Source organism: Rhinatrema bivittatum, chromosome 4 (assembly GCF_901001135.1).
Source record: "Rhinatrema bivittatum chromosome 4, aRhiBiv1.1, whole genome shotgun sequence".
NCBI classification, from domain to species: domain Eukaryota; kingdom Metazoa; phylum Chordata; class Amphibia; order Gymnophiona; family Rhinatrematidae; genus Rhinatrema; species Rhinatrema bivittatum.
This window is the reverse complement of record NC_042618.1, coordinates 394,846,418-394,866,796: the sequence shown is the minus strand read 5'-3', so window position 1 is coordinate 394,866,796 and position 20,379 is coordinate 394,846,418. Positions and strand designations below refer to the sequence as shown.

Below are 20,379 nucleotides of genomic sequence, written 5' to 3'. Positions count from 1 at the left end.
GTGCATACTGCCGGTGCTATATTAAATAAAATATTAATACTGTTGAGCCTTTCTTGTAAAATGGTTCTTAACCTGAAAGGGTCTGATTTATCAGGTGACACCGCCACAAGCACTGAGTGCAAAAGAACCCTTTATCAGGCCCAGAACAGGGACCTGCTTTGGCATCCAGTGGGAAAACTCCTTTGTAAACAGATATATTCCCCTTCACAACACAGGAGGGAGCACTATTGTTAAGGGTTCTGTTGTAGGCACAGAATGGGATTTCTGTGTCAAAACCAGGTCTGGATTAAGGGTTTTGTGGGGCCAAGGCATTTAAGACAGGGAGCCCTGCCAGCATAAACAGTTAATAATTTGGTTATATATATTGTTAGTAAATCCTGCATTCAGTGCCAGAAATTATCCCATATTTTTAATGTGCTTTAGTAAATAGACCCCATAGAATGCTAGAATGTAATATAAACACTTAAACTTAAGAAATACATGAGTTAGCCTAACATTTCCTTTACTAACAGGTGTTTCTTGCTGTTTTCCTATTGTCGGAAAACAGCAAGAAACACCAGTCACCAATATTTTGGAAGTCTTTATAACTTTGTAACATTGGTATCTGTTGCGCTTCCCGGCCATGTTGGTGCCGCGACCGGGCCTGCCAACCTGGCTTGCTCCTCACTCGCAGTCTCCGCCAGTACTGCTCGTCCGCGGCATCCCCGGGCATCTCCAGGACCATCGGGGCCTCCTCTCTCACAGCACTCCTCGTGTCGGGGCTCGGCGTCCTCCACGGCATCGGCCCCGCCTCCTAGCGCGCGTAGGCGGAACTACCGGACATTTAAAGGGCCTAGCGCGGGAAACTCATCTGCGGTCATCACCCCCGATGACATCACCTGAGCCCTGTATATAAGCAGGGCTCAAACAACTGCTATTCGCCTTGGCAATCGGGTGGACACCATTGGTGTAGTGAGTTTGCCTTCGTGTTCCAGTGTCTCCTGTTCCAGCATCTCCCTGTTCCTGTGTCCTTCCCAGGTAGTACTTATCTGGACTGACTTCTTGGTACTGACCTCTGCCTACCTGATCATTCTCTGCCTGCCACCTGGAACCGATCACTGCCTGCCTGACCATTCTCGTGCCTGCTGCCTGGAACTGACCATTGCCTGCCTGACCATTTTCTTGCCTGCCACCTGGAACTGACCATTGCCTGCCTGACCACTCTACTGTTTGCCGCCTTGCACCGACCTTTGCTTGCCACGACTATGCACGGACTGATTCTGGTATTGACCCCTGCTTTGGCTGACCTCTCTTGGACTGATACTCTGACTCTGACCCTTGCACTTCACTCGGACACTCTCTTCTGGCCCCCGGTGACCATTGGGCCAATGTACTTGGATAACAACCGTGGCTTCCACGTAGCTAGACCTGCAGGTGCTGCCTGTCTCATCCGGAGGACCTCTCTGAACTGTTGTCTTCCCAAGGTTCCGGTTCAGGTCTAGCTCATCCACTCTGCATCAGCCGCGCACTCTTGCTCATGGTGGGCAGTGGCACACTTCTCCGATACCTCTCCGGGAGATCACCGGAGGCCCACCTAAGTCCAGGCGGTCCGGGTACCCAAGAGCTCAACCTGCAGAAACCCCGGACTGTTATTGGTGAAGCTCCAGCTAGTTTGCTCGTGGTGGGCACACCTCTCCGATACCTCCCCTTGTGTGCTCCGCCTCCTGATGGCAGGTGCTCTCTGGGTCTGACCAGAGGGCTGTACCAATCCTGCACCAGGCCAAGGGTCCACCTCCAGTGTAACAGTATCAGTGTTTGGGAATTTTAGTAAGACCTGTGTTTTGATGCGTTTTTTTAAAATAAGAATTGAGGAAAACATAGCTAAAAATATATATATATATCAATATTAAAGTGCAAATGCAATTAGGTAGTTTATATTAGGGGTGTTCAGGCAAAAAAAAAAATATTATGTCTCACATTTTTACATTTTGTTTATTTTTGTGTGTGTTGTAGATCAATAGCACATGCTTAAAGCTGGCAATCAGCCCCCACCTCTCCCCCTCTGATTAAACCCATTCCGCAAACATGAAATTTCCTATATCGTTTCAAATCACAGCACATCCCTAATTTGTATTAAATTAAGCATTACATTGTATTCTAATTTATGGATTGTTTCCATCTAGAAGAGGATCCATTTTGTCACATTTCACCATTTTATGCCGATTATGGCTTTGGCTCTGCCCAGATAGTAACGCTCAGCACTATCTGCTGCTCAGATGGTCACATAGTTCCAGGCCCTATCTTCACTTGTATTGTGTATTCTTCACAGGATGAAGCTTATTACACTTCTAAATGTTTTTATAACGAATGTAATTACATGCTGTTACACACATAAAAAGTTAAAACTAATGAGCTGTAAGTACCGTGTGATATGAAACAAACCTAGTTCAAGTTGTATCTCCACAGCATCTGTGAACAGACATTCTTTGTTTATCACAGCAGGGTGGTGCCAACTTGTCAGACCTGCTGGGAGGAAATTTGCCAGGTTCTGATTGAAAAAATAGCCAGTTTTCACAGGTGCCTTGTAGGTTCTTTTTTTTTTTCGTTTCATCAATCGGATTTAAGCGATGAAGTAAACAGTTATATTAAGCTAAGTATTGGACAGTTTACATCTATACTGTATATGGCTTATTTGAACACTCGTAATTTTATGCCCCACCTCAATTATTCCCTGGCCAAAACAAGACCACAGATTTTCATTGTCCCACATGTTATATATCAAGAGATTACCTCCATGTTCTTGTTCTTCATTTGCTAGTCCCATCAGACAATATTCTGACTCTTTTTCTGAGGAAACCATTCCAACATTAACTTGGTTTGGTTTAAAATATCCTATAGTGCATATAACTGGTGTTGCACTCTTCAGGATTCAGTACTCAAACTCAGGGAAGTCCATATTCAAAAGTATTTAGCTAGCTAACTCAGAAGTTAGCTGTCTAATTGAATATTTGGGCACATGGCCGGCTAAGTTCTAACCAGCTAATAAGTGAGGTGGCTAGAATTTAGCCTGATAAGTTAGGAACGATCCGGGATGTAACTGGGAGGAGTTGAGTTAGCCAACTAAAAGGTATATTTTAAGAGTCATGCACGGGCGCACATGTGAGCGTGTTTCCAGCGTGCACACATGAATGGGCCAATTTTTTTACATTTGTGCGTATATGTGCGCATGTTATAAAATCCACTACTTGCACACACATGCACGCATGATTTTAAATCGACACGTGCATGTGCACGTGAATGCCGACTCGCTCACAAAAGTGGGGGATTTTAGAAGATGCGCGTGGCGACGCATTAGGAGCTATTTCCCTGTTCCCTCCGTTCGCCCCAGTAAAGGACTAGACTTCCTAAACCCCCTATTTAACTTGCCTCTCTTTTAACCTACTAGCCCCGACCCCTAAAACCCCACTAATTACCCTAAATTTTTTTATTTTCTTATCGCAGTCCATAGCAGCAGCAAGTTATGCGTCGTTGGATCCCAGTATGCGCTTATGCGTGACTCTGACTTAATGGCACTGTCCCAGCCCATCCATGCTCCACTCAGACCCGCCCCTTTTTTAAAAAACCTTTCCAATGCGCCTACCAGGAGATAGGCGCATGGCTGCGGGCCTCTTAAAAATCCGCATGGCGCGCGCACCTCCCAGTCACGTGCATATCTCCTGGATTTGCCGCGTATAGGGCTTTTAAAATTTGCCTTTAAGTTAACCACCTAACTCCGATATTCAAAGTTAGCCTGATGATATAGCTGCCTAAGTATGATCAGGCCGAAGATCTGTCCTAAAGTTAGTTAGCTAATTTTAAGTTAGCCGGTTATATTCAGTAGTGCAGCTGCACTATTGGGTATACCTCCAAAGTTATTTATTTAAATTCTTTTACTATACCGATACTCAAGACGAGGACTTATCGTACTGGTTTACAATAGAAACCAGCTAACTTTGCTATCTGGACTGTGTCTGGATATGGATCTCTTAGATTACTGGAGGCTAAGATTGAGCAAACATTTCCCTTGGATCAGCTACGGAGGGCAATTTTGAAAGTCATTTCCACAGGCAAAGTAGTGTTTTACCAGTAGAAATGGTCTTTTACAAAATTGCTCACCTAATATGCAGGTAAATTTAAGGGCACACTGAATGTAAGTTTACCTAGACTGAGCGGTGGTGTTCCCAGGGGTGGAGCTGGAGAAGGAGTTTGGACTTGCATGCCTTCTTTTGCATTTTCAAAAGTATGTGTGTAAATTTTCTCCCAAATTTTCCATGCACATTTTGGCAGGTGTAATTCTGTGCAGGTAAATTTGGTGAGATAATTTCCAAAGTGGATTTATGCGCACAAGCCTGCTTTGAAAATTGGTGTGACTTATGCACATTTTTGCTGCCTAATCTAAGAAACTTAGGAAATTGCTCCCTTAAAGATGAATTTTTAAAAGCCGGGTGTGTACCAAAATCGGGAGATGCACACGCATGTAGGACATGTGTGTGTGTGTGTGCCATATTTTAAAAGCCACCTACATGCGCGTGCATCTCCCGATACGCGAGTATCTCAGATTCAAAAGGTGTTCCATGGATGAGGCCGGGCAGAGGGAACATAGCGGTGGAAACAAAGTGCATTGCTGCTGACGTGGCTGGCAGGCAGTCCAGACCCCACTAGCTAAAAAAACATGCACCAGCAGCAGTGAGGCTGGTGGCAAGCCAAAGAGGATGCACCCGCAATAACCCTGAATGGTGTAGGTGATGGGGAACCCAGGGCCCACCACCCGAGGTAGAACTGGCTGATCTTATTCTCCCTGTTTTACTGTTTTTATTAAAATTGCTGCCTTATTAGCTAGTCTGGTTGAGGAATAGCTCAGTCAGGATTGTAGCAGGTGCACTATTAAGATGTTAAAAACATATGTTATAAAAATGATGAGCCAGTAGGAAAATGCTGCAGACTGTGCTCAGAAAGCATTCTCTTTGCCAGTTCCGACTTCTTAAGGAATGCTGACTGATGGATACATTTAGAAAGGAGCTGTTGAAAGATATATTGATAGTAACTGCTCATAAAGAGCCGTGTGTCGTAATTGACTAGATTTATACCAGAATCATTTGTATGTTCTTACAGATCCAATTTGTACAAAAAAAAAATAAATAACTGTCAGCAAGAAAAAAAAAATTCAACTAGATTGTACAAGTCCCTGCACACTACACAACTACTAAAAAGAAAAACTATTTTTTTGCTGGCAAGTATTAACAGGTCTGCAATCTATAGTGTTTGTAGTAATTACTTTTCCGAGCAAGACTTGGCAAAATAAATGTTTTCTCAGGCGCGGGTCAGCGTTACTCGGAGTAATCATCTAATCTGAGCAGAACTGGTTAAAGATAACAATTTTAATAGGATTTCACTTGGCATAGCACATATTTCTTCAGGAGAGAAGCATGGCTCAGGTAGCTGTTCATGAGAAAAGAGTTTAGCTAAACACGTTTTGTCAAGAGAGGGACCTCCCCAGAGTAACACACCCTGCTAAAGAGCAGAGCTAGCGGAAACAAAGAGCTACGTTAGAAGTCATACACTTTTCCAAGGATCCACATCTTCCTTCTTGATATTCTGGGCAAACTTTCGGTCTGAGCAGAGACTGACTCGCTCTTCCTGGTCATCATTTTCAGTGTGGTTTGTTCCCCTATAAAACCGATTGGAAAGCTTTCTTTGCCACTCCATGTGCTATGATGTCACAAAGCTTTCTTTACTTTGCATTGAAAAGTGTTTATGTCTTGTGTGTTATTTTTATACCTTTGTGTCTCTTGAATGTCTCCATCATGTCCTTCCTCGCCTCAAGGGTATACCTATTTACTTGTTGATTTTAAAAGCCCTACGTGCGCCGAAGCCGGGAGGTAAGCGCGTGACTCGGCGCGGCGCACACCACGTGCATTTTAAAACCTACACAGGTATGCACACATTTCCTGGTACGCACACAAAAATAATTTTCACCAAAAGGGGCGGGACATGGGTGGGCTGGAACTGCACAATGAAGACTGCTCATAAGTCTTTACGTGCACAAGCACATGCTGGGGTCCCCCACTGTGTAACTACTTCTGTTGTAGACGGCGTGTAAGTCGTAAAACAAAGAGAAATAGGATAATCAGTGGGTATTTAAGGCTAGAGCCTAATAGGGTAAAAGGGAGGCTAGTTAGCAAGGGGGGTTAAGTCCTCTCCTGTACTGGGGACAAACTGGGAATAGAGGTAATTGCGTCAGCACGCATATCTAGTAACCCCCCTCCCACCCCCCACGTACGTGAGCAAGGCGGCATTTGCATGTACATGCGTACATCAATATAAAATCCTTCGCACATGTATGCGCAAATAGCCAATTTTAAAACGCGCGCATACAAGCATATTTACATGTGTAAATTTTAACATCACCACGGCCATGTGCGCACGCCGGCAAACACGCACACAGCTCTTAAAATCTACCTTAGGCCTTAAGACATTTCACAGGGCTTATATGTATAAATTCTGCATCATTTTGGTAGCCCTTTTCTAGACCACCAATATGTGGCCTGTATCCTTTTCAAGAAACAGCCTCCAGAAGTGGACACAGGACCTAATTCACTCAGGCTTTTCTCCCATTGACATAGATTTTCAAATGATTTACCTGGCTAAAATCAGGTTTTAGCAGGGCATATTTGAAAATCTGGCCCCTCTGGCTAGCTACATTTGTGTGGTCAAATTCATAGGCCACACAAATCTGTCCAGTCAAAAAAGGAGTTTTCAAATTTAGCCACCTGCCATGGATCCCCCTCCATGCTAGCATCCAATAGTGAAACAAAGTGCCGAGATCACCCCCTTCCTGGCACCCAAAAGTCAACAAAGTGCCTCTCCTGCCACAAGGCACAGATAGTGAAACAAAAGGCTTTCTGCCACAATCCCTGCTTCCTCCTCCCTCCCTTCACCCCAGCCCCCAGCTGCAATCTCATCCATCTCCAAAATCTTGCTATTCCCCAGACCCCCTCTCCAACTGTAGCCCCTGGAAAAATTCTACCCATGAATAAGTAGAAGTATCCAAACTGGGATATTTGAATTCCAGCACCAACTGCTACTATGAAAGGCACAACTAAAAGCTTTTCATTTTTTGTAATTGTTTAAAATTTCTAATTGTCCTCTTTCATTATTTTCTTGGTTTCTCAAGTTTCCTAGACAAAATGGCCATGAAAATTTAATTGCAAATTCAGAACCATAAGTATGCAAATGTGTGTCTCTTCAGAACGCACTGGAGTTTTCTTGCTCGATGTGCATCATCTCTTGGGAAGGACTCACACCTGGATTTTCTTGGCAATGTATGCATGCTGGGCCAACCAACATCTGAGGCTTATTTTCATTATTAACAAAGAATGACAAAATACTTCTGAAAGAGAGAATTCTCACTAAATTATCTTGCAATCACGAACAGTAGCACATTGCAGAGAATCCCTGTGGAATGCAGAAAAATGTGAACAGAGAATTAAAGATGCAGTTCAGTTTTACGAAATCTTGTTTTTCGTGAATGAGTCAATGCAGACTTGCGATTTAGAAAATCAGAAAAAGCTTTCACTTTTATCTCTTTGAGATGTGTTCTGTATTTATTCCATTTCTCTCTCATCAGACTTTTTAATAAGTCTTCACTCTTCAGTGGTGAGAAACAAACACAGTGCTTTTTTTTGTGACTGCACACACACTCCAGAAATATTATTAAATCAAACCATCACAGGCAGAAAACATCGTACCTGGAAAATCAGAGCTTAATTTGCAGTGTTATGTCATGTAATACCTTTTCTATACTACTGGTTAAATAAATCTTAGCGAGGAGCAGAGCCTAGTGATTAGAGAAATGGCCTGAGAACCACAGAATAAGTGTTCTAATCCTACGTTTCCTATCAATACATCTTGTGATGCTGGGCAAGCTGCTTTATCTCCCATTACAACGGACAAGCTGCTTTATCTCCACTTAGACTGCAAGCTCTTTACATAAGGGACTTATTATACCTCAAAACATATCACCATTGTACAGCACTGTGTACATCCAATAGCACTATATAAATGTTATGTATTATTATTATTAGATAAACATCTTGCAATATAAAGCACATCTTATATATATAAGTAATTCAGTATGCCAAGTTAAAAAAAATATTAGTCTAAAGAAGGCATTTAGCTGTATTATTATTACATCCATGGGAGGTTATTTACTAAAGTGTGGCACATGCTAGTTAGCACATGCTATTTGTAAATAGGCTCTTTTCTTAGCATCCAGTCAGATGAATCCAGAACAAGTGTGTTATGCACCTCTACTAGCAGATGGAGACGGAGCAAACTGATGGTCTATTCCTCCAAGTTATGTTGCGTTGTAGTGGCTGCACGCTTACCTGTGCACACAAGTTGTACTGTGTGCTTAAGTTTTTTGGGGCACTTATCTTTGGGATGCCTAGTTAGGCGCCTAGTTGTGAGTCTCCTAATTTTTGGCCGCCTAAGTTGGAAGTATATATATATTAAAAAAAAAAAAAAACAGCTAGATGCACGCTTCTGGCCACTGCTCAGGGCATTGTTGGCCATAATGGTGCCTATACATAAGAAGTCTAAACGCCTTTCTCTTTGCACTGCTTGTCATATTAGGGCATCTCAGCCAGGAGTGCCCGCTAACTTGAGCCAGCGTTGTTTGGAGGCTCAAGGAGAATTATCTTCCACTGATTTCACTAAACCTGGTTCCTTCCAGTCAGATGTAGGTCTGGGTAAAGACGATTCAGGTGGGGGTACCTGAATTTGGACCTCCCCTAACTGGTTCCTCAGCAGGGAACAGTATCTCAGTGAGTACACCTCAGGTGCCTCCTGGTTTGGATACTTCTACTTTTTCATGGGTAGAATTTTTCCAGGGGTTGCAATCTTTTCATCAGGTGCAGTCTTCAACCCTGCCAATGCTCCCAGAACAAAGGTGCAGGTAGGAACATTGCCTGGACCTTCTGTTAAGTGCCAGAGTACTCCTAGAGTGGTAGCAGGACTTCCTGATAGAGATCCATATCGCATGGATAATGGTGCCTATCCTGACTCTCTTGAGGATGGTGAAATTCCTCCAGGATTAGAACCATATAGAACTATGCTACAGTTCTTTCATAGTGATGAACAGTCAGCTCTGATCTCCCAGACCTTGGAAATGCTCCGGATTCCTGGGGCAGATTCTGGGTCTGAGCCAAAGAGAAATCCCATTTTGGTTTCCTTGCTTGTTTTTCCCCCGTGATGGAGGCCATTCAAGAATGTATTGATCTTGAGTGGGGTGCCCCAGAGGCTAATTTCAAAGGGGGTCGGGTTTTGGAAGGCCTGTATTCTTTGGATCCAGTGCTTACTTTTTCTGAAGGTAGATGCACTTGTGTGTGCAGTCTCCAAGCACACACAAGTGGAAGGAGGAGCAGCCTTGAAGGATGCTCATGATAAAAAGATTTGAAGCAGTGGCAATGCCCTTGCAGATCGCTTCTTGTTGTTCCTTGGGGGCTTGCTCTTGTTTGCTTCTCTCCCAGGAGGTTGATAACTCTGGGGAAAGCTTCAGGGCAGTTATGGCACCAGCCACTGCCTTCTTGGCAGATGTGGGCTGTGATTTGGTCCACACTTCAGCCAGAGGGGTGGCTTCTATTGTAGCAGCTAGGTGTCAGTTATGGTTGAGAAATTGGTTGGCCGATGCGACTTCCAAGGCTAACCTCACCAAATTGCCCTTTAACGGCTCACTTTTATTTGGGAACAAGTTGGAGGAACTGGCCAGTATGTGGGGTGAATCTCCGGTTCCTCGATTGCCAGAGGATAAGAAGCAGACGCAGCGTTCCTTTTACGTGAAAGGTCGTGCTTGAGGATACAGGTGTTTTCGACCCTATAGAAGAGTGACCTTTCAGAGGACTGAAACTTTCGGGAGGTCTCAGTCCTTTCATCCCAGACAACCCAGAAAGGGTGCAGGCTTGGGTGGTAGCATCTCCCCGAGCCTCCCAATGAAGGTTTGCTGACCCACCCCTGGGAAAAGGAGATAGGGGGATGCCTCTCTTTTATCAGAGATGGGTCAAAATCACATTGGATCAGGGGGACCTAGAAGTGATACGAGAAGGATCAGAGTAGTTAAATCACAAGCGAAATGTGATAAATTGCAGGAGGACCTTGTGAGACTGGAAGATTGGGCATCCAAATGGCAGATGAAATTTAATGTGGACAAGTTCAAGGTTCTGCATATAGGGGAAAAATAACCCATGCTGTAGTTACACGATGTTAGGTTCCATATTAGGAGTTACCACCCAAGAAAAAGATCATAGTGGATAATGCATTGAAATCATCAGCTCAGTCTGCTGTGGCAGTCAAAAAAGCAAACAATGTTAGGGATTATTAGAAAGGGAATGGTGAATAAAATGGAAAATGTCATACTGCCTCTGTATCGCTCCAAGGTGAGACCGCACCTTGAGTACTGTGTATAGTTCTGGTCACCGCATCTCAAAAAAGATATAGTTGCACTGGAGAAGGTACAGAGAAGGGAGACGAAAGTGATAAAGAGGATGGAACAACTCCTCTATGAGGAAAGGCGAAAGAGGTTAGGGTTGTTCAGTTTGGAGAAGAGACGGCTGAGGGGAAATATGATAGAGGTCTTTAAAATCATGAGAGGTCTAGAATGGATAGATGTGAATTGGTTATTTACTCTTTTGGATAATAGAAGGACTAGGGGGCACTCCATGAAGTTAGCAAGTAGCACGTTTAAAACTAATCGGAGAAAATTATTTTACACTCAATGCATAATTAAGCTCTGGAATTTGTTGTCAGAGGATGTGGTTAGTGCAGTTAGTATAGCTGGGTTTAAAAAAGGTTTGGATAAGTTCTTGGAGGAGAAGTCCATTAACTGCTATTAATCAAGTAGACTTAGGAAATATCCACTGCTATTACTGGCATCAGCAGCATAAGATCTACTTAGTGTTTGGGTACTTGCAAGGTACTTATAGCCTGGATTGGCTACTGTTGGAAGCAGGATGCTGGACTTGATGGATCCTTGGTCTGACCCAGTATGGCAATTTCTTATGTTCGTATGATATGCAATAGTGTTTTGCAGTGTTCCTCGGGACATGTTCATGGATTCTCCCTGCCACTCCCCGCAGAAGAAGCGGGAAGGGGAGAGCACATTGGTAAGGCTCCTCAGTCTGAGGGCTGTAGTCCCAGTGCCCACGTCTCAAGAAAATACGAAGTAGTATTCCATTTATTTCATCGTGCCAAAGAAGGAGGGCTCCTTTCGTCCCATTCTGGACCCCGTCATCTGTGGGTGAAATATTTTTGCATGGAAACCTTGCGCTTGGTTATAATGGCCATGCAGTTGGGGGAATTTCTGACCTCCCTGGTTCTGTCCAAAATGTATCTTCATATTCCCATCTGACTCGAACATTAATGCTTTCTGCAGTTTGCAGTTCTGGGGCACCACTTTCAGTTTTGGGTGCTGTCCTTTGATCTGGCCATAACTCCCAGAACCTTTTCCACGGTAATGGTAGTAGTTGTGGTAGAGTTGAGAAAGGATGGAATCCTAGTATACACATAATTGGATGACTGGCTGATTCAAGCCAAGTCGCCAGAAGAGAGCTGCCTGGTGACTCCAAGGTGATTTCCTATTGCAGGAGCTCGGCAAGAGCAGTCTTCAGCCTACTCAGTCGCTGGAATACCTTGGGGTTCGGTTCGACATGAAGCAGGGCAAGGTGTTCCTGCTGGAAGCTCGAATTCAGAAGTTGCTAGCTCAACTCCGTCTGTTGTTGAACATTCTGCGTCCGACTGTATGGTCTTACCTGCAGGTACTTGGCTTCATGGCGGCGAATCTGGAAGTGGTATGGTGGGTGAGGGCGCATATGCGTCCTCTTCAGCGCTCCCTGCTATTTCGGTGAAACCCTCAGTCTCAGGCCTATTCGATTTGGATCCACCTGCCGATGGAGGTCTCCTCCCAACTGCAGTGGTGGCTGCAGGGCTGATCAGCTACAGAAGGGAGTTTCCCTAACCCCAACGGACTGGCTAGTACTGACAATGGCTGTGAGTCCTCTTGATTGGGGAGCTCACTGTCAGAAGCTGACAGCACAAGGGGCAGTCCGGCTGGCATGTTTATAGTTCAGCGACAGGCTGCAGGGTCGATCGGTCCGAATAATGTCAGAAAATGCAATGACTGTGGCTTACATCAGTCGGCAGGGAGGGACCAAGAGCCAACAAATGTCTCAGGAAATAGATCAACTTATGGAATGGGCAGAGGTGTATCTTCAGATGATCTCAGCCTCGCACATTGCAGGCAAAGACAACGTAAGAGGAAACTTTCTTAGAAGGCAGAGTCTGGACCCAGGAGAGTGGGCGTTGTCAGACGAGGCACTTCAGCTGATTCGGGATTGCTGGAGTCTCCCATTCCTAGACCTGTTGGCGACTTTGCGCAATGCGAAAGTTCCGCGTTTCTTCACCGACAGGAGGACGTCATGGGGGATCGATGCCCTAGTGCAGGAGTGGCTGGAAGACAAGTTACAGTATGCCTTTCCTCCATGGCCCATGTTTGACAGACTGATTCAAAGGATCAAACACCTCAGAAGGTGGTGCTCTTGGTCCAGGAGACCGTGGTATGCAGATCTGCAGAGGCTCCCGCTGGATTCACCTCTTCGACTTCCAGCACACAGGAACCTGTTGCAGCAGGAACCTGTTCTTCACGAAGTTTCGACTCGATTTTGTCTTATGGTATAGCCCTTGAAAGGGCTCACTTGCTGAAACATGGATACTCTGAGGCAGTGATTTCCACCTTGCTAAGAGCTAGAAAGTTCTCCACTTCCTTGGCCTATGTTCGGGTTTGGAGAGTGTTTGAGGCCTGGTGTGAGGATCGAGATATTATTTCTTCCTTGGTCAAGATTCCGCTCATTTTAGAATTTTTGCAGCATGGCTTGAATAAAGGCTTGGCTCTTAATTCCTTAAAGGAATAAGTAGCGGCTATCACCTGTTTCAGGGATCAGGTAAATGGTGGATCCTTGTCGGCTCATCCTGATGTGGCCCGTTTTCTGAAAGGAGTGAAACATTTTCATCTTCCTTTGTGGTTTCCAGTGCCCCTATGGAGTCTTAATTTGGTTTTGGATTTTTTGGCAGGCCCTGCATTTAGACAGCTACGTCCTTGCAGTTGCTGACCTTGAAAATGATGTTTATTGTGGCAATTGTTCTGCGCATAGGGTTTCTGAACTGCAGGCCTTGTCTTGTCAGGAGCCACTTCTCCAGATTACTCCAGGGGCGGTACAGCTGCGTATTGTTCTTTTTACCGAAGGTGGTGATTGAGTTTTACTTGAATCAGTCCATTTCCCTGCCGTCTCTGGACAGAGAGAGATGAGGAGGAGTTTCGTCTCATGCCACCCTTGGATGTTGAGACATATTGTCAGGCATCTGGAAGTTACTGAGCCTTTGCAGAAGTCAGATCACCTGTTTGTCCTTCATGGTGGTACTTGACAGAGAGAGCCAGCCTCGCAGGCTACAATAGCTCGCTGGATTAAGGAGGTAGTCACGGCTGCATACATGGATGCTGAGAAGCCATTACCTAGTCAGGTTAGGGCTCATTCCACTAGGGCTTAGGCAGTGTCATGGGCAGAAGAAAGATGGTCTCCCATCCACATTTACTGAGCTGTGACGTGGTCCTCTTTGCACACCTTTTCCAGGTATTACCATCTGGATGTTGAGGCCCGGGAGGACACGGCCTTAGCACGTGCAGTTTTGACTGGACCACGGGCAGCATCCCGCCCTATTCGGGAATAGTTTGGGTACATCTCACTTGTTCTGGATTCATCTGACTGGACGCTAAGAAATGAGAAATTGCTACTTACCTGATAATTTCCTTTTCTTTAGGACAGTCAGATGAATCCAGCTTCCCTCCCTTGTCTGCCGAATGATTGCATAATGAAATCTATGTGTTACAGGGATTACTGGAAAGTGTTACTCCACTCCCTAGACTAGTGTTGTTACATTCTTGTCTGAGCTCAATGTTGCCTGTTGGCTGAGTATTGCAATGGTTATCTGTTTTTAATCAAGTTTTTTGTTATTTTGTCCACAGTTGCTTTTGAAGAAAATACTGGCAGGCTGATGTCATTACAAGGGTATATATATACTGTGACTTCAGTTTGCTCCGTCTCCATCTGCTGGTAGAGGTGCATAATCCACTTGTTCTGGATTCATATGACTGGGCACTAAGAAAAGGAAATTATCAGGTAAGTAGTAATTTCTCAATTGGCAGTAATGGGACTGGTGAAAAATAGTACAGGCTAATGGATGTCTATTGCATGCTATTGCACACTACACTTTACTAAATAACCCCCGCATATGTGTTAATGTGAAAGTGTGCTTGAAATATGCTGCACATTTATATAGTTTTTTTTAAGTTTGAAAGATTTCTAGTTGCAGTTATGTACTTCTAAGTTTTTAATGATTGTTATTGTTTACTAAAGGCAGATTTCTTCCTGATTTGGGAATCATGAGGTTAGATGTCAAGTATCTCATAACCTTCTAAGACCTTTTTAAAATTCTATCAACAGGATGGAACCAAAGTAACAGGGAAATGTGGTGGTTACTGTGGGAAGTGTACTCCATCCATGGGAACTGGCCTAAGTGTGCAGGTGCTATCCTAGTGGTGAAGTTATATTATTTCCTCCTGAGGTAAGGCAATCTGTGTGTCTCATGATTATACAATAAAGTCTTTAAATGCCAATCATTCAATAAACTTTCAGTGTGCATAACTGATTTTGGATGACTTAGGGAGACATCGCCAGTTTCAGATTTTTTGCTATACAGGACTGTCAGTTTGGGGCTTGTACTATACTCACTTTATCTCTTGCTTTCTGCCCTGCATATGCCTCCACTCAAAGGAATCTGGTTGGAAAGAAGGAGGTTCTATCTGATCAGCAGGAGGTTGTGAGCCACTCTGGCAGGTGGCCCACTGTAAGAAGCAGGGTCATGCAATAAAGTTCTCCCAAAAGTGTTTTTCTATGCAAAATAATGTTTACGGCTGGAAGGGGTCACGCCCTGTCAACTCTTTGCCTTGATTACTGGCATTTTAGTGCTGAAGTGGGCTCTGCAATAGTTACAACTGAATCATATTAAATATAGTCAGACCTTTAGCTTTGTGAATTTCTTTTCTATTTGTGGTGTATCTTGAAGTTATTTGCAGCAGGGGTTGCTTTTCCTGACTAGTCTGGCATCTGAATATGTTGCATTTACAAGGTTGCATTCACTCCTGCACCTCAGGAGAGCTTTGGACTCCGTAAAGAACAATCTGGAGTGTCTTAATGCTGTTATAATAAGGATAATTTTGTACTGATGTTACCACAAACCTCTGATGTTGCCAAGCTGCCTCATTAGCCAATCACACAACAGGGTTCATCCAAAGCTGTGGTGCAGTGGTAGCTATTTCTTTTTGTGCTTTGCATTTCCAAGCACCTAGGAAAGCTTGCTGAAGCCTATTAAATTTGTAGCACTGTTATTTCCAAAGATTAATTCTGTTCTCCAACACATTTCTGTCTTGCAGGTGCTTTTAAACTGAGAAGCAAACATGATCTGGATGAAGTCTAGTGTTGCAATACCTCTGCCTTCCACTTTGTGTATGTATATATATATATGTATATTCCAAATGATGTAAAGTATAATATTTATGTCTGGAATTATTATTTATTTTTGATTTAATATTTTTGTATGTAAAATGTTTATATTAAGGCTGCTTTTCTTTGTTTTGTTTTGAAACCTTGCAGTCACACCACTGCATTTTACGTACGCTGCATCATATGTAGCATTATTACAAAAGTGATGTCTCAACGTCACTCTACTTCACACTGTTTACCTTTGGTCCGTTTCCAGTTGCTTCTGGTTAAACAGCCTCTTTAGGTGCTACACGAGTTCAGCTGGGGGTATTGTTGGCATTTCTAGAAAATGTTTTTCTAAGCAAACAATGCAATGGTAGTTACTTTTCAGCCCTTTGACCTCAGAACAGTCTACATGTAACCAATCTGAATTTAACGAACAACCGCAATGATCATGGCTACTGCCACAGTGATGTACTTGGTATGTTAAGGGTTTGAAGGCCAACCTGTTAAGCCATTGATATCTGCAATTATTTATTTGTGGCTAATAGTGTCTATTTAAATTAGGGCTAGGTAAAAGGGCTCTTTAAGCAGAACACTTTTTTTAACCTCAAATTGTGTCAATGGTGCTGTTACGTGGAACCAAGGGTATATTTTAAGAATCTATAGTTCTTATATAGACATTGCAAAGCGTTAGATTCATGGAGGTCTTGAATAGGCAAAGAACTTGATATTCATGTCCTCTGACTTGACAACTGCCACATCTTTAAGTATCTTGTTTCAGATTCTGTCCACCATTTGTGTGAAAACATATCTTCTCATATTTGCTTTGAAGAGATGGCTCCCTGACCTTTTGTTATGCCTCTTCCCCCTCCACCCATCTGGATTTTATTTAGTATTCATTAGTTAATCATTATCTTTAGAAACTGGATCTAGATTATTACATTTTAGTTGACCTATCCTCATTAAGTCATATTTCATCTACTATTTTAAAAACTTTCTTTTGTACTCTTTCAGCTGTGTGGCACACAAAACAGAGAATGATATTTGAACTGACTAGTGTCTTATACATGGATTTAATCACCTCTTTGTTTCTGATTAGTAAAATGTCTCTGAATGTAGGATCATAGGATCCTGTTAGTGAAACATTTTTTTAACACTTTCCAAGCATTTCTTGTTTGAGGTTGTCGGACAAAATCCTACTTAAATCCTTCCCCTCAACAGCAACCTTATGGATTCCTCCATTTAGTGTATAAAGTAGTTCTTTTCCAGGAGCAACATGTCATCCCTATCAACACTGGATCTCGGCTGCCATCTTTTGGTCCCTTGAATCTGTTATCGCCTGACTGAATGAGCAATCTAGACCCTGGTGTAGAAAATAAATATGCAATGCCAAAGTTGGAGCAAAATGCGAGGTGGCTGAAAATGAAATCTAATAGAGGGTATATTTTAAAAGCCATTTCTGCAGGTAAAACAGCATTGTACCTACGGAAGGGGCCTTTTATAAAAGTTGCATGCCCTACACGTAGGTAAAGTTTATCCACAGTGGGAAGAGGCATTCTCAGGAGCAAGTTTGAGTAGTTTGCACTGCAGTAACTATAAACAGGAAAATAAACATGTACTTTCCCTTTGAAAATCAGTGCCAAGTCTGCAGGTACTTGACTGCAGCAATGTGGGCAGTTACAAAATTTCCCCATAATGTTCGGAAAGTCCATTTTAATTTGATTGTACTTCAGTGATCAGACTTGGTTTTAATCAATACATTTGATACAATTCTGGAATATGTGTGCCCATAGTAATACAACAGAGTTTTTCTTCTTGAAATCCGGGTTTAAACCACATTCCCAAACCTGCACCGATGAACCCACAGTCAGTCGGCTTTTCAGGATATCCACAACGAATATTCATGAGATCAATTTGCATTCTGTGCAGATCTAGTACATGCAAATTGATCTTCCAGGAGTTTCCAGGATACCCATATTTATTATGGGTATCCTGGAAACTCTACTGGCCATGGGGTCACCAGGATAAGTTCAGGAAGCCTTGGGTTAAAAGGATTACCTGCTGTGAAATATGTATTTATTTATTTTTTTACATTTGCTTAGTTGAAAAAATAAAGTTGGTGATATTAATTCTATATGAGCTGGGTTATGGTAGACCACAGGTAAAGTCTTGCAAAAGGAAAAATAACTCATTGCCAAAATGTACTGAATTCCATTTGAAAATGGAGGTCTTATTATTCTGAATTCCAAAACAAAAAATGAAGAGCCTTCCACACTCAATCCATGGAATTTGGGGAGCTTGCAAGAATTGGGGATCACCTCATATCTGCAGATATCCCTTAGCAGGAATAATACCACATGACTGATTTAATGAGAATTTTTTTCACACTTGCTATTTGAGGAAAAATGCCCAACCTGCTGTTACATAGAATACATACTGGAGGTGGATAGATGCAGCTTGGCAATTTCGTGATTCCTAGTCAAATATTTCAGGTTTCTCTTCTTAGTCAAGAAGAGGAAAATGTCACCGAGCTCCAAGAGGAAAGCAAGGGCACTGAAATTTAGATGTACAATGTGTAGTGTGTGTTGCCTGGGCATTTAAGGAACCAAATTTTAAAAGCTCAGTATTCTTGATTTCCAAGAAATGTTAAAACCATCATCACTGGGAAAAACTTAGCAAAGGGTTTTAATCATCGGTTAAAGAGCTGTTGAGATATTTAGCTAAAGGAACCAAACCAGAAAATGCTGAAGACCATTGAGACTTCAAACATTCTGGCATAGCAAACTTTTCACATTTTGTGTAGAAATGTTTCCAAGACCATTGATGTTCCTTCCTGCCATGCTCAGTACTTGCTCCCTCACTAATTATGCAAGATTCTCATCTTACATTCCCTTAATGAATATTTTCATACCTGAATGTTTGGCCAGCAGGGAAATGGAAGAGTCTGCTATGAACAATCGCTTTCACTTGAAGTTCTGTTCCTGTGCTTCTAATTAGTAGGCGTTTGTTAAGGGAATACCTCAAATCAAGATAAAAATACAAGAAAGAATACATGTTGACATGGATATGGCATCCTGGGCTTATGGTATTATATAGATGCTGAAAATAAAATAGTTAGACTTCTGGATATTCTGCAGGGGAAGTCTGAAAAGAGATTTTTGGTTAAATTCAAACAGGATGTGAGGACTTTAGAAAGCAGAGAGAGAAGCATTTTTATAATGAAGATAGAAGTATGATGTAAAACGGCAGTGACAACATCTTGAGGACAGTTTACAAACAGCCCCCGCGGTTGGTGTTCATGCTTTACCCTAATTTTCAAAGAGCGAGCATGTTGAAAGCCAGCATAAAGCGTGCGCACTAGACATGCCCACTTACTGTGCACCTGCTCTTTGGTGCTTGTGAAGATGTCATGGGCCTTGTGCTGTTTTCCTCCCCCTGAAGAAAGCATGCTTCCAGGAATGCCTCCTTGCTCTCCTCCTGGGCAGAGAAGCAAAATAGTCACCTAAGCTATCTTAAGCAGGGAAATCAGCTCTGCAAGGTGTCCTCCCCCACGTGCATGTCACCAGCATGCTGTAAGCAGGCGAGGAACCCGGGCTGGCAATGCCTGCTCTGTTCCCTAAGTCTGGCTGCAAGTACAGCATTAGATCAAATCCATGCTCAGGATCACAAAAGAACAGGGTTTTGCACAGTTTGTGGAGAGGTAAACTTCTGACAGTGATTGCTGTTCGGATGTTGCCGGTAAATGAATCTGCTGACTTTTTGTTTTTCTTCTTGAGATATTCTTCAAGCCAGTTATAGCCAGGGCTGCTAGAGACTCTGGAAATGTTTTGTAAAAACTGTGGGAGATTTGCAGGGACGTGCGTTCATTTCTTACAGAACTTCTCTGCTTCAGGGACTGGACTTATGCCATTTCCTTGTGGCTACGGATCTTAGCTTTCCTAATTGTCTTATCAGCTCTACGGATGAAAGAGAACCTACAGTCTGACACACTCGATGAACTATGAGCTTTCACACACACACAAAAAAAAATTATCTGTTTCTATGTTACTAAATCAAAATGATAAGGGCTTAGGATTTCTGAAGATTGAGTCAGATTCCAGGCCTAAAATTATCACAATTAATACTTCTGAGTACTGGATCATATAGCAAGAGTATATGAGAAATGCTTCTCCTCTTAATTTTCCTCGTGACCTTGAGGCAATGGGAGATAAAATGACTTACCCAAGTACCCACTCTTTGGGACTGTAATTGTACCTGAATACAAATAATGCTGAAAGCCACTTTGAGCTAACAATCCTCAAATTATCATCATTATAATTATTATTAGTCCTGCCATTATTAGGATTGAATAGGTGCCATTGGATATCTTATTATCTTTATTGTGATATATGGCATCCTCCCTCTCCCCCCCCCCCCAACATACATACAGAAAAAAATAATGAGCATTGTTGAAAATGAATATCAGGTTTACTCAGTATTATCATTATGTCGTTAAAGCTCTCACTATTTATACATTGTGTCTCAAGAAGAAAAAAGTAAGGGAGTGAATAGGGTTTCTCCCCTTCTGTGCCCACAACTTTGTGTGTGCCCGCCTGTCTTTTTGACCGAGCTGTTTAGACTTCCTAATCTGCAGGTGCCATCATGTATGCATTCAATATGCAGCAGAAATAAGCTAACTTTACAAAATTCATTCAGATTCCTCCTGGAAAGCTGCGGCATCATCGCCTCCATTCGCCCTCTGTTCTTTGGTCAAAAAAAAAAAATGCCTTCT

General features: G+C 42.8%; 1 protein-coding gene across 1 annotated transcript in view; it reads left to right on the top strand.

The window, feature by feature from the left end:
- Positions 1-18,828, top strand: part of ADAMTS9 (ADAM metallopeptidase with thrombospondin type 1 motif 9) — a 366,656-nt gene extending 347,828 nt beyond the window's left edge. Inside the window, 2 exon segments of the mRNA XM_029601029.1 lie at positions 14,568-14,688; positions 15,557-18,828. Of these exon segments, the coding sequence (XP_029456889.1) occupies positions 14,568-14,660 (93 nt within the window). The 3' untranslated portion in view covers positions 14,661-14,688; positions 15,557-18,828.
- Positions 18,829-20,379: the final 1,551 nt, after the last annotated feature.